Source organism: Periplaneta americana, chromosome 1, assembly GCF_040183065.1.
Source record: "Periplaneta americana isolate PAMFEO1 chromosome 1, P.americana_PAMFEO1_priV1, whole genome shotgun sequence".
Taxonomy (NCBI): Eukaryota; Metazoa; Arthropoda; class Insecta; order Blattodea; family Blattidae; genus Periplaneta; species Periplaneta americana.
Genome location: NC_091117.1, coordinates 155253704 through 155269319, shown reverse-complemented (window position 1 = coordinate 155269319; position 15616 = coordinate 155253704). Strand labels below are relative to the sequence as shown.

General features: G+C 34.4%; 1 protein-coding gene across 1 annotated transcript; it reads left to right on the top strand.

Annotated features, from left to right (window-relative positions):
• The first annotated feature begins 256 nt into the window (after positions 1-256).
• LOC138702792 (RWD domain-containing protein 2A) lies at positions 257-14103 on the top strand. The gene is made up of 3 exons (XM_069830093.1): positions 257-942; positions 8944-9372; positions 12653-14103. Exons 1-3 carry the CDS (start codon positions 658-660, stop codon positions 12905-12907), a joined length of 969 nt encoding a protein of 322 aa, XP_069686194.1. The 5' UTR covers positions 257-657; the 3' UTR covers positions 12908-14103.
• The last annotated feature ends 1513 nt before the right edge of the window (positions 14104-15616 follow it).

The following is a 15616-nucleotide window of genomic DNA, read 5'->3' as shown; positions in this document are numbered from 1 at the left end:
TCGTCCATTACCTTTGTTTATGTCGATAACATACAAACACGGATCCACAATCATTCAGCTTCGGAAAGGAGGGAAAGGCACCTTTATTTAAAGGTGTCCACAAGACCCAAGTAAGTTACTAATTCGATTTATGTGGTGCGAATGTTTTATTAAGGTTTTATGTATTACACCAGTTTTAAATATACCGCCACAACTTGGTACGCACCATGTGACAGTCTCACTTCCGTGTTGTCCCGCTTAAAATATACATATTGCGTTTGGGTATAGAAGGCAGTGATTTTGTCTTCTCCGCAGTCTCAATGAAAATGTTAACGCTTATAATCTTCGATATTCTGTATAATAGGAATCTATGAAGAAAAGTGTGAGAAATAAGAGGGAATTACATCTGTTTCAGTACTAATTTAAATGATAATAAAGTAATTTCTCGTGTTGATACAATCAGTAACATGAAAGGACATAAAAATCAATACAGTTTCTGTGTGCGTTTTGAAATTGTCGACGGACTGTTTACAGCTGTAAAGCGAATGCGAGCACAATAGATTGTCATTTATCAAATCCACGTGCCTCTCCAAGTTGCCATTGAACACAGATGTTTACAACAACAAGAAAAGGAACAGTAGTTTGGTAGTAAATATATTCCAATTTACTATTACTAGAATGAGTTTCGATGAAAGTACAGCGTGTGATTGGAAGGACAACGAATGTTTGGACTTTAAGGAGTTAGAAGAACAAATTACACAAATTGTAGATAATGGAAATCTAGAAGAGATGTTGAGAATACAACTCTCGGAAGTGGAGATGTTACAATCAATGTTTTCAAATCCAGGAGAATTTTGTGTTTATGATCACAGTGTAATAGCGGATATAAATGAATTTGTTGATGGAAAATGTTCTATTTATCCTCCACGACTTGACTTTACCATAAATTTATTTCTGGACAAGGTAGGCCTCCCTATCTATTTCATCAAAATTTTCATCACCTCTAGTTTTCACAGTTGTTATTTCTAAACCTTAGTAGAATTAGAACAGAGGAATAATGGACCTGACGTTCACTTGTGCGAAGCATTTGTTATTAATGTATCTCGTGAAATTTTTCTTGACCTTACCATTGACAGTATGGTGACCTGTCACTAAACTATCTCTCTCTGTAAGAACGGCACAAGTAAACGTTAGATGATCTTATCATGCTATTCGGCAGAAGTAATATAACCGTGTTTTAAATAGGGCCTACCTGGTGTTTTTATTATCAAAGATGATTTGTCTCATAGTTTAACAATGAACAGTGATTGTGTGAATATGAAGAAAATTACAATAACTTAAGTATTAAATTTCATACAATCACAAGTTGTGTACACTATTTTAAGAGCCAGGTAGAACTGTTGTGATATAATGTAAGAGGGACATGACTGAGACATGTAATAAGGATGAATGAAAAATCCATTTCCAGGCAACTTTTGTTTACTGACGTAGAAGGCAGCAGACGACCAAACTGTGACATGAACTTAGCCGAAGGGGATGGGGCTAGACCTACATAATTAGAGAAGGAAAGTTCAGAGACGGGAAGTTTGACAGAAAATAGCTGAATAAGCCAACGACCACTCTGAGCTGTGAAACTCCTGATTATGGATTAAATTTACTGCAAGATATTTTGATGTGCAGGCCAAATTCGATGTTACTTATTACATTTTGTAGATAAAACTCTATTCATCTATAGTACGTGCTATGTCAACTTATCAGAGTGCTGCAGAACAGCGCTTACAACCAGTTTATATTCGACCAGTTGCAGATCAACCGGTGAGGTTGGACATTCGTTCGAATATCCGGCCTTGAAGTGGTTGCGCCTGGCTAGACAGAATCACAGATATAGAGGACAGAATACTAAAGGCATTTCACCATACAGGAACTCTGATGACATTTTGTAACTGCACAAATTGAGTAACAATTGAAGGAAATTTACTCTTCCTAATTAAAACAGTGTTAGCTTGAAATTCTTAGGAAAATATTTGGAGCTGAGAGGGATGAAGTTACAGGAGAATGGAGAACATTACACAACGCAAATGCACGCATTATATTCTTCACCTGACATAATTAGGAACATTAAATCCAGATGTTTGAGATGGGCAAGGCATGTAGCACATAGGGGGCGAATCCAGAAATGCATATGGAGTGTTAGTTTAGAGGCCAGAGGGAAAAAGACTTTGAGGAGGCTAAAACATATATGGGAGGATAATATTAAAATGGATTTGAGGAAAGTGGGATATGATAGAAGACTGAATTAATCTTGCTCAGGATAGGGACCGATGGCGGGCTTATGTAAGGGCAGTAATGAACCCGCGGGTTCCTTAAAAGTCATAAGTAAGTTAGCTTGGAATAGGGTTATAATTGATTGGATACTTTGGTACATTTATCTTCATGTCCACACCTGTGGAGTAACGGTCAGCACGTCTGGCCACGAAACCAGGTGGCCCGGGTTCGAATCCCGGTCGGGGCAAGTTACCTGGTTGAGGTTTTTTCCGGAGTTTTCCCTCAACTCACTACGAGCAAATGCTGAGTAACTTTCGATGCTGGACCCCGGACTTATTTCACCGGCATTATCACCTTCATTTCATTCAGACGCTAAATAACCTAGATGTTGATATAGCATCGTAAAATAACCCAATATAATAAATTTATCTTCATAACTAATAGGCTATATAAATCAACTAATGGACACCAGTAACAACAAAGAAAATAAGAGTAATGCATAGATGAAATCTGACATGTAAACAAATACAAGAATAAAATAAATTAAAATTACTTACAAAAGGGAAGAGCAAATATGTACACACTTACTATTGTGACGTTCATACTCTAAACTCAAAATACATAGGTTAACATCTGAAAGAGTAGTTGTTAATATAGCCTATGTCTTTTAATTATTCTAAGTGGATGTATTATTATTTCTCTAATAAATCGTTTTTAGGGAGATAACAAGTTATTAACAAAAATAAAAGTACTGTCAAGTATAATGATTGTAGTTTCATTATGCGTGCTTCAGTCAATGAGGAGAGAGGATGAAATATCATTTGAAAGGTACACGATGATAATCGCGTTCTTGCAACGATTCTTGGAACTCCTCAATATTGTCTTTCACGGTCCAGAGCCGTCCAACCGAGTGAGACTCGGACATTCGTTAAACCGAACATTGGACTACTCTGCGAGATGGAAGAGCTTTGCATACTGTCTATAATGCCAGGCGTTCAGTAGCAATCTATCTTTTCTATCTTTCTTAACCGGTTATGCAGGACTCTACTATTTATATTATTTAAACGGAAAAATCGACCAATAGGCCTATAGAACACAGTGGGCATGGCATGTACTATGGATGAAGAACAAACATGATACCGTAGACAGTTCTACATGACACATCATTATGGCAGGAGGTTGTGGTGGCAGCAGCTGTGGTATTCTGAAAGTATTGCTTTATTTTACGTTGATAGTTTCATATGCCTCAATTTTGTTGTGTGGATGGCAAAAACAAGATTAGGCCTCTATATACAGTATATAACAGTGTTGTTTGTACACCTCGTATATTATTATTAAACTAACTTTATAATTAAAAATATATCAATAAAACTAAATCCATTATGTTTGATGAGTTAAACACGAACAGTAACATGAATAAAATTAATTTACTTACACCTGTTACTTACATAAAAATTTAAAACTACATATTCCGTGAAATTCATGTAACACTGTTGTTTGTACACTTACTCCACGGACCAGAGGGTAGTTACGTTTAGATGCGTAGTAAACAAGCATGCAGTGCGCACAGGGATCTCTTTCAATGGAGGTCACTTGCTGTTAATCTGTCATTCAGAATTGTGTACAGTGGAGTGTCTTAAGGAGCTCAGTTCCGATTTAAAGAAAGTTATTGTTTGTCTGTCTCTGAAAGGCTATTCCTATAGAAAAATAGGTAAAGTAGTGCATAACATACATTCTACAGTACAACACATTGCAGGAAAATTTCTAAATCATGGAACTTGGAATAATTAGCAAGAAAAACCAAGCAAAAATTGCTAAATGCACGTGACGAGAGATTCATAGTTAATCAAGTTGTCAAAAATCCAAGAATAAGTGCTCCATAAATTCGAATCATGATTAAAGAGTCTTCAAACACAAAGATCAGTAATCAAACTATCCGGTGTGTGTGTGTGTGTGTGTGTGTGTGTGTGCGTGTGCGTGTGCGTGTGCGTGTGCGTGTGCGTGTGCGTGTGTGTGTGTGTGTGTGTGTGTGTGTGTGACATGTTGGTAAGGATGAAGAATTTTGGAGAAGGATGATTTGGTCAGATGAAACGAAGATATATCTTTTTGGTTCTGATGACATTCACAGGATATGGAGGAAGCCCAACACAGATAACGACAAAAGAACACAATGGCTACAGTAAAACACAGGCGTGGATGCATACTGTTGTGTGGGGTGTATGTCTGCAAATGGTGTGTGAAATTTTGAGTTTGTAGATGGGATTATGGATAAGTATGTGTACAATAACATTTTAAGATCAAATGTTAGGCAGAGTGCACAAAAATGGAGATGTCACCTGTGTATATGTTCCTACAAGACAATGACAGTAAACATAATGCTCAAATTAATAAGGATTGGCGCATATGGAATATATCCAGCAACTGCGAACACATCCTTCATCACCAGACTGAAACCCCATTAAACATTTGTGCGAAATTTTGCAAAGGAGTGTGAGAAAGTGTAAGTGTAGAACCATAGACGAATTTAAATATGTAGTGAGAGAAAATTGGGCTAAAATCAAATCAGAAACAGTATAAAACTTGGTAAAATCAATGAGGAGGAGATGCCAAGCAGTAATAAAATCGAAAGGTTATGCTATAAGATATTGTTTTTCACAATTGTAAATAATCAAAGTGTACGAACAAGACTGTTACATAGAAATTGAACATGTTTTTGTTTATTTTGTTTTGTTTAATGTATTCAGAAATTTATATTTCATTTTTTGACTTTAATATGTTCCAAAGTAATTTTTAAGGCTTAACTCTCAATCCTTAAAACTCATAGTAGTTTCCTAGAAAAGGTAACACAGATTAAATCCAAATTGAACATTCCTAACACCAGAGAAAACTTACTCATAAGAGAAAATCCATTGGAATTATTGCAACCTACCTTCAGTTTGGAATTATCAGAGGAAATAAGTAAATCAGGCACACCAAAAGAAATACAAAAACTTCTAGCACTGGAAACGATCAATACTAGATACCCTACAGAAGAATGGCTACACATATATACCGATGGATCCACCACAGAAAACCTTACTGGAGCTGGGGTTACATGTACACATTTTTCCTTTTATCATTCTGTTGGCAGAGACACAACAAATTATGATGGTGAAATAGAGGCTATACATATTGCTCTCCGACAATTATTAAATCTTCCCTTAAATAAATATAACAAAACAGTAATTCTTTCAGATTCTAAAGCTGCAATTCAGGGAAAATGTTCCAATACTACAAAGAAGTCAACAAAAATAAGAGAATGCTACAAAATGTTAACACAACTCCAAAAAGTTAATAAGATTGTCCATCTCCAATGGATTCCAGCACACTGTGGAGTCATGGGGAATGAAACCGCAGACACACTTGCAAAGAAAGGCACAACAATAAAACAAAAGCCTAAATTTAATTTCTCATATTCCTCAATAAAACGCTTGATCACTACAAAATTTTCTCATTCATACCTACAGGAAATAGAATCAACTGCTAAAGACAAAAAACTGGATTACACTATTTTCCAACCCATATATAATTCCCCAGAGACCAAGGAAAACAGCAGTTGCAGCCTTCAGACTATTGACAAATCATGACTGTCTAGCAAGTCATCTCTGCAGAATAGGTATCTCAGCTTCACCAATATGTGTCCTGTGTAATGATCCAGCAGAAATGAATGAAGATCACTTGAAGACCTGTGAAGCATTAAGATCAGAAGAAACTACAGTTCAAAAGTATTGGAAAGCTCGATTGCTAATGGCTTCATTGCCAGATGCAAGGCACTAGACAACAACAACATATATTCCAAAGTCAATGTGTAATAAATAGTTCTCTCATATTAAAAGGAATTAAATTATATATTTTCATAAGATATATTAGCGATTTATTTGGAAAATAGAACTGTATGAACAACAAATTTCTGAAGCTTAAAACAGGACACTTACTAGTAGACCTACTACAACTTTGCAGAAAACTCCCTTTCCTAGTCGTACAACATGCAGTACCATCATAAATTGAAATTTAAGTTAATTCTTCAATTTTAAAATAAATATAAACACATGATGTAGGCAGTGTCTGTGTTTGCGTGTGCGCGCGTGCGTGCGTGCGTTTTTTTTTCAAGCCAGACATGGCTATCCAACAATATCACAAAAATTCCATTTCTTGTCTTAATTGCACCTTCTTATCTTAATCTACCTTGTGATAAGCATGAATAACTATTTCCTTAGCTGCAGAAAGCTACAATAAATTGTGAGATAAAGTTTGGCACCATATGGATTTAACTGTTCACAGTTAAACTTAAAGCTTGAATTTATCCAAAACTGTTTCATGTGGCACTAGCCTGACGATCTGGAGTTGCGCTCGGGCGCAGATTCAATTTCCGCTTGGGCTCATTATCTGGTTGGGGTTTTTCCGAGGTTTTCTCCAACCATAAGGCAAATGTCAGGTAATTTATGGCGAATCTTCGGCCTCACCTTCCCAAATATTATCTCACTATGACCAATCCCATCAACTCTAAATAACCTCGTAGTTGATACAGCATCATTAAATAACCAAGTAAAAAAACAATATGCGAACCCTGAACTTTGTAGTCTGCAAGCAAGCACTCTAGCACAGAGCTATCAGAATGCTTACGATGAATTGTCATAATCATGTTTGTTTTTGTTTAATAATAACTCTTAGGCATTAATGATGTAATTTTCAGATTAATTTCTTATTGGTTGTGAACACTTTTCACTTCCTGTAATACTATTCAAATAACATTGGGTTTAAAACCGTTGTTAAGACATTGTGGTGTGAATCATGCTCTGAAAGAAGCTTCAAGAGTGACGCCATTTTTTATTTCTGGAACTATACCAGGGGTCGGTGTACATATGCTAACATGCTGACAGAATTACAGTGTCAATAATATAATAAAATTCTCGGACATGATGTTATCAGTCCACTAATCTTTATTTTTTCTCTCAGTTAAATCCAAGTATTTGAAGGATTTTTCGTAGCTTGAATATGCTGCCATAAATAATTACAGATTTTAATTGAGCATGGATTTATTTCGGGTTGGCCTCTGCTTTCCCGTTATATACAAGTCTCATTATATTCAATTAATAGCCTACATATCTTATCATTTTTACGATTCCTAAATTTGAACCCCTTGCTCTTTATTAGGCAATTCTTTCTTTAATGGCACTAAGAAGCATATTTTCCTACTTTATAATACTAGAAGGAAGTTAGGCACACAACACTTTTATCAAATTCGTCGAGTTCTGATTGTTCTTCCAACATGAATGATGTTTCACTCAGGGCTCTAATTTCATTTCCATCCGTTTCGACTTTCTCAAACTGCCTGGCAATGTTACACACAGTTTTTTCCACTTCTGCCTACCTACAGCTTTAGCAGGTCCTTCCAAAGTTTTCTTTAACAAGATAATGGAATCGATCTTGTTTTCCTCTTTACAAAATTTTATAACATAGCAAATAATTTTTCTACTCTGAGATTGGTTCACTTCGCGGTATTTCTTTGGAGGCATTTCCATTCTATAACAATAATAATTATATGCTGAAAGAACTATAGTTGTTCAATAAGTAACACTACTGAAATAATAGAAATAAAATAGGTATGTTCAATAAGATTGTACATCTGAACAACAGCAAGGCATATTACTGTTGCAATAATTCATTAACTGTGGTGAAAATTGGAGTGCACTGTCCTGCTATGTCTGAGATAACAGATTGTGGTCACAAGGTTCATGTAGAGTATTGTTGGTAACTCAGGAGAAGACGAGTGCAAAGTGAGGAAAAATGGTATTTAATAGAGAATGTTACGACAATAGTACAAGTATTGCACGTGTTGTCGTAACATTATTAACCACCCTTTTTCCTCACTTCGTGCTCGTCTTCTCGTGAGTTACCAACTATAGTTCCCTTCACTGCCATGGGTAACAACTTGTCAGACAAATAGTACATGAACACATTTATAAACTATAGATGTGCTACTAGATAAATACCTTAAAAATAAATAAGCAAAAATATACCTTTAAGATGAACAGATTGGAGATGGAAATCAGGTAGTATGGAAATGGAGACAAACTTCCAAAGTAAAACTTGTTGCAGAAGAAGAATATAACTAATATTCTTGTCATATTGATGTTTAATGTAGTAGCTCTCATCTCTCTTACATTCTAATTTTAAAAATTAACAACAGCACCAACAAGAGAGAGACATCTGAAATATAATATTAAATATTAAAATCTTAACAGTTAGATCTAGGACTGTCCAATGATTTGCAAAAGAAGCAAAGTCTTTGTTGTATTGCAGTTTAAGAATCTACAGTTACTGTTTCAGTCTTTGTAGTTGTCTTAACTGCGTCCAGCTCAAATTTTAATAGCAAATATCGGTTATTTTCAAGAAGAGGTAAGTTTCTTTTCCTATACAATAGATTGTAGAGGAAAAGAAACTTACCTCTTCTTGAAAATAACCAATGTCAGTTCTCTTGTTCCTTGATTTTAGGTAAGGTTAGATGAAGGGATGCGAATTTTTCTTGGTAACCAAAAATATTACTGTGTTGTAATAGTAGGCCTGCCTCCTACTTCTGCTTGTAGAAGAATATTTTTTCCGTCAGTCATTTGTTTAGCTCTGTCTTTTTATACTTTGATACGTAATTTTTTTTTCTAGGTGAAGTTGGAAGTATGCATAAATTTACCACATGATTATCCTGCTAATGAACCAGATATTTATGTCCGAAGTGACACATTGGATCGCAATCAGCAGCATATTTTAAACAGTGATTTAGCCAATTATATATCAACTCTTGAGAGAGGAGAGATTTGCATCTGCTCTGCAATATCATGGCTCCAGGAGAATGCATCACGATACCATGTTGAGTCAAGTAAACCTGAACCAATTGTAAACAACAGTGATGATAATGACAAGTTCTTTACACGTTACTGGATATATTCCCACCATATTTACAGTAAAATTAAAAGGAGGGAGATTCTGGATCTTGCTAATGAATTTAGCATTACAGGATTTTGTTTACCTGGCAGACCTGGAATTATATGTGCTGAAGGATTGGCTAGAGATTGCAATGAATGGTGGCATAAGGTATGATTTGTATATGTAAGTTATATACGAGTGTTTGTCATTTATATTGTTTGGAAGACTAGACCGTTCGAAACAGTTATGGAGACAGGAAAGAGATTTTTAATTTCTGTAACATGTTCAGAGTCGCTGTAGAATGATTGTGCCATTCTGAACTTGAGAGTAAAGCAGACGAAACACAGATTAATGTATAGCCATGTGAAACCCTGTTCCTGGACAAGGGAACTCTTAAGATTTATTGCCTGTTTCTTAGGGTGATCATTTTTTGAACTGAAAACGGGATATGATCACAGTTGCTTTAGATAAGGTGAGACAGGTACCAGAGTCAGTTTCCCCCTCCTTCCCTTTCTGGAAATAAACTTATAAAATTAATGTCAGAAAGTTGTGAATGCAGTGCAGTCGAGAAGTCTCTCCACATTTCCATTAGTTCCAGTAATCCAGAGGAAAGTTGGCACTCACACATTCATTCTGGTTTGACACCCTCACATCCATACAGTCCATCATATGCTTAGTGGCCAGTGCTGCCACTTGAATTCTCGTGCCTAGTGGATTCTCTGTTAGACAAGAGGGACTTCTCAATCACACTATATTATAATTTATGTTAAATGATATCACAACAACAATTATCTTCTCCCGTTACAAATGTATTACAGTGAAACCTGTTCAAGATGGAAGTGACATGGTCCTAATTTTTTTTCCGTTGTGGACAGGTTTCCGTATTATTCAGATGTGACATTAAAATGGAATATTTTGTCATTCATATATATGAAAAACAAAATGGCATGCTGCAAACTGCAAGAAGTACAAAATATTCCATTTAACACTCATCACATTAAATCAGCTTTCTGTCGCTCATTACGTTGGTGAATCATCTTGATTAAAATCTCATTTTCTGTATAAATATTATCGTAACTCACTCAGTCATTAAACATTACTAAAGTTTACTAATATAATTCTATTTAATATCTAACACTATACTCTAATACTGTACTGCATATCACTGCACATTATTAATTAATTGAACTAGGAGCCATCTATTAGAAGCCTTGTATTGTGGTTTATTTAATTTCTTTCCCAGTTCAATAGCTTGCTTTGCAGAATAGATCCAGAAATTGGCTTGTTCTTTGAAAGGTCATGAAGAACCCACTCCCACAACAGTTCATTTATTTTCACATAAACAGTTGCTTTCTGGTTCATTTTGTGTCACCAATATTGGCTGCACGCCACTAACTCATTATGATCTTTATTTTTTAAAGTGTCACACCTGAGTTTTCCACAACTGTACTTCTATATTATTTCACATAGATTTTGTTTCTAATTTTTCTTTATTTCGATAACTTTTACTTCATCACTTAATGTTAATGCCACATTTTATGCAACTTTTTTTTTACCTGGAAATCACTACACTTGCGCTCTGTTTAGCTACGACAGTATATGGGTGTGAAGCATTGAAAATCTTTGAAGGGACTCGTCTGCCTAGTCAACAGGGTAATAAAATTTATGACCGACAGGCCAACATACCCTCGTACCCTCTAGAATTTTGCAAAGAAAACTTGTTTTTATCTTAGTGGCCTACATATTTCGTACAGACGTGGACAAATTATTAGACTAAAAGTTTTCCTGGAAACATAATATAATTCGTCATTAACTATCAGTATAATTCACAGAGTCTCTATTGTTGTAAATATGATTCTTCACATCTTCTGGTATATTTTTTCCAATGATTAAGTATATTTTTCTGGCTATGTTGGTACTACTGATGTTTTAATTATATACTGCAGAAGATATTCTCCCATGGCCTGCAAGAAGACCGGACATTAACGAAAATGAAAATCTGTGATCTATATTGAAGAAGAAAGTGAACAAAAAGAGGCTTACAACAAAACATGGACTCCTTTAAGCAGTGTGTGATATCTGGCTAAATGATGCTGATATTCAAAGAAAGTGTCAAACTTTGGTTTCGAGCATCCCTGACAAAATCAACGTGTTATAAAGAATAAGGGAATGTTCACAAAATATTAGTAACCTCCAGACTCAATTTTCTGTTCATTATTTATATGCAAAATACTTTTTGTTTATTATTTCTACCAATAAATACAGCTTAGTTGCACATATAATTAATTTAGTCTAATAATTTGTCCACTTTTGTATATTCCTTGAAATTACACGCTGTTTCAAAATATAGTTACAAAATATAGTGTCCAAAATATTGTTTCCGTTTTGAATAGTAGCAGACAGTTTCCGTTTCCGTGTTGAACAGTTTCCGTTTTATTCAGGAAAAATTACACATAATACATACAAATTTCGCCTGGACCAATAAATTGTTCTGAAATAGACAGGATTCCGGATTATTCAGGTTCCGATTTGAACAGGTTTCACTGTATTTAAAATAAACACTAGAAACTATAGATAAAGGAATCAATGACAAGTAACTAATAAAAGGGTTGCCTAGGTTAATGTTTTCACTTTCCACACTTTTTCAGGAAACTGAAAATATGTTAATTTCATACTGGCATTGTTAAATAAGATGTTCTGAGGATCATACCGATACTTTACCAGGTTTATGCAAAATTTACACATAAGTATTTCGTTCATCACCCAAACGACAAACTTTTTATATACTTACAGTGGAAAAACGTTGTAGGCATCAGACATAAATACAGTCCAGATTTCCTATTTCAGAATATATTACATTCAACATTAATAATAAACAATAAGCAATGCAGTGAAATCCTGATTATCCAGGCTAATCATTGGGAGAATGGGTATGGATAATCCAAAAATCCTGCTTTTATTTTAGATATTTGCTAGGACCATATCTGTCATAAGGTTCGTATTATGAAACGTTTTGCTGTGCAATAATATTTAATACTGTACATCATTGTTGTCATAGCAACCCCTTTCTTCAGAGACCATGACATCAAGTATATATCATTAACAATATGATGTTATTTCTTTATTAATTGTTTTATAATGCTGTCATACAAAAAATAACGTATGAAACACGTTTGTAATGTTATTCAGTTATTGTACTCGTCAGATTCGCTCGTTTCCTAAACATTGACTCATGCAATTAAGTATAAATTGTAAACTAGTTTTGTATTATACTATTTAGCTAAACTCTGACTTTGGTTAAAAAGTGACTTACAACGTTATTTTAAGCAGCTCTTCAAATGTATAAAGCTCAGCATAGCATACATATATGAAAATTTCCTTGTATTTAGGCCTACAATATGTTGTGAAATATTAGTAGGCTTATACAGTTTTCGATCTTCATTTTCAGGTAAAATGTATGAATTGGAAGAAGATAATGTGCAAGAAAAAAGAAGTTGTTAATATAAACTCATTGAGTGTGGACACTCTTCGCAAATTTGCCACATTTCAAGAAATTTCTTTTGAATGTGGGAAAAGTAAATCCAGGGATTGCCACATGGATATGGGTGAATTGTACCGCTACCTCGCTGAACATAACTGTAGTTATGTTTTCAAAGATTACTTCGGTGTTGATGGCAAGTGCAGCAGTAACCCTCAACATTGAAACACATCACATATGTTCTGCTTAGCAGCTTTCTTTCTCTTAAAATTTATTCTACATATCAAAATAGTAAAAGACATACCAGATAAAGTTATTTGTCGGGAAGAATTATGCCGATTATCGTTTGTAATTGATCTATTTATCAGTGGTTTATCTGGTGGTAAAGTACTCGTAGGAATGCTGTGATTTTTATAGTTGTGAGTCTAAGAATATTTCCTAATAATATGTTTGATATCATTGTTGGAATTTTGCTCATTTTTTCATGAATAGGTATACTGTAGTTGTAGTGGCTAGTTTTGTCATGTATGACTATTTTGTAAACACCTATATTGGGAGCTTTAAATTTTTTAATGCCAATGATTGGCATATTACTTTTATATTTTTGACGACCCATAGGGTTACCAAATTTCAAATACCAAAAATTTATTACTATATTATTTTTAAAGTTATTGTTAATTGTAAACACTGCCTAAGTTGTATCTTTACTCTTTAGCCAACTGTAGCCTACAACTTTATTATTAATATAATTTTTTTCTTTGTCAATAGTAACTACAGACATTCCCCTACTTCATGAAAATGCTTTGCAAGTTCTTGCATAAAGGAATTAATTTGTGTATTTATTATTTCGTTTATGAAATTGTTGACACAAGTGATGATATGAAGAAGAACTGTAAGAAGTTCAGAAACACTATTTATTACAAATTAAGAAACATAATATTCTCATAATATTAAAATGTACTTTGATCCAAGGGAAAAGTTGGATATGTCAGCGTTCTTGTAAGTCTGGGAATATCTGTAATTTGAAGCTTTTCATTTTTAAAGTGCAGTATGAATGAGAATAATTTGTAGATACTATAGAAAATTCTGGCCAATAATAATACTAGAAACTTATTTTCAATTAAACACACTCAGTACTGTCTCAGTGCACAAACTGAAATTTTTAGATCATAGAAATACTGATAAAAATATACACTCTTTCTCAGTAAAAGCGTGTATTTTTTTATTATATGATGTAGTTATTGGCTAATTTTTACCTTACTGCCTTATGTGGAATATATTTTTGCCACTGGGAGAAAAGAAAATATGAACCATTCACATGTAAAATGTTAAAAATCATGTTAAGTTTGAGTTTAATGACAGTTTTTAATTTTCTTTGTAAGAAGCTGAAAAAAATGATTAAACACAGATATTGCAAATGATGCCGTAAAATATTACTTTTATTGTTATTTCATTGGAACTGAGAGGCAATGAAACAAAATATATGATTAAGAATTAAAGTTAATAAAGCATGTACAATATGTTGTGCAACCTGCCAGAATTCCAACACATGCAGCATGATTATGATGATTTATTTCACCTTAGAAACAGTGTGCACAATGCATAAAGTGAGTAATTGTCAGACTTTCTTGATTTGGGGAACTCTGCAAATTAGTACCATTACTATGCGCATAAATTCTTTGAAATCATTTAATATACCTATTTAAAGACATAAGACAGCACATATCCCACAGAACGTTCAAAATAAATTTTTGTTGATGACATAATATAAATCATATTAGCCTGCATGAGAAATAACATTAGAAGAAGAAGAAAGAAAGTTAGCTTCCCTTTTGAAAAGGTTGCCAGATTTGACAAAGCGTATTACATATAATTTGGAAACACACCTAAAAGGTAAAATGATATGCATTAGAAATGATGAGGGAATCGAATATACAAAATGTCAGAAAAATTTACACCTGAGTAGCGTTTGTGCTCATTTACAGTTAAGAAAGGGGGGAAAAAAATATCATCAGATAGGTTAGAATGATATGAATGCCATATACCGCGAGAAAAATAATAGTACGGATATATTGGCATTGATATCTAAACCATTCAACAGCCATCGGTTAAGATGACTTGAAATTTCCATTATCACTCCCATACAAATGATTTCTCAATATCTGAACCGATCCTTTGAGGGCACTAATGGCTATTTCCTTCACAATGCTGTGTGTTAGCCCCAGGTTTTTACATTTGTTGGCAAAGAAGGAGGGTATGGTACCTCGTGCTCCCACCATCAGACCTATTACATCATTGTGGGACAGGCTATATTTATCTTTATAGAACAGGATTGTTGGTTCATAGATCCGTTTCTTTTCACTGTCCAGCTCATGCAATTGATCTGCATGTGTCTCAAATCTGATGGTGGGATCAAGAATGTATGCCGAGTTGTTCTTAACGGCAATGATATCAATTCGCCGAACACTTCCTTGTGTGGCTAGTCCCTGCACCTCTTGATGGACTCTAGATTGTATTATTTGTGCCCATTATGGTTATTTATTGATACGAAATCACAAGTTCCCCCCCCCCCCGGATTTATTCATTTATTGCTTGAGCTACACAGTCAGTAGTGAATTTTGAATATCATTTGAGGAGCTTTAAATTCTCAACTTAATCCTGAATTCTGTATCATGAAAGGTTTTTTTTGTGCAAACAGTTCCAGTATTTAAGGTAATGTCCTTTATTTACAGAGTCAATACTCTTGGTGTATCCACAGAGTGGAAGTTCTTGTTCCCTAGGTAATACACCACTTCAGTAATTAATCTGCCAACAATTCGCCTAATGTGGGTTATCAACTCATGCTTTATAGATGAAAGGTATGCGACTTCTGATATAACACATGCTCAATTCTGTGTTTACCTAGAAAATGTAAATGCTCAATATTCTGGGTAT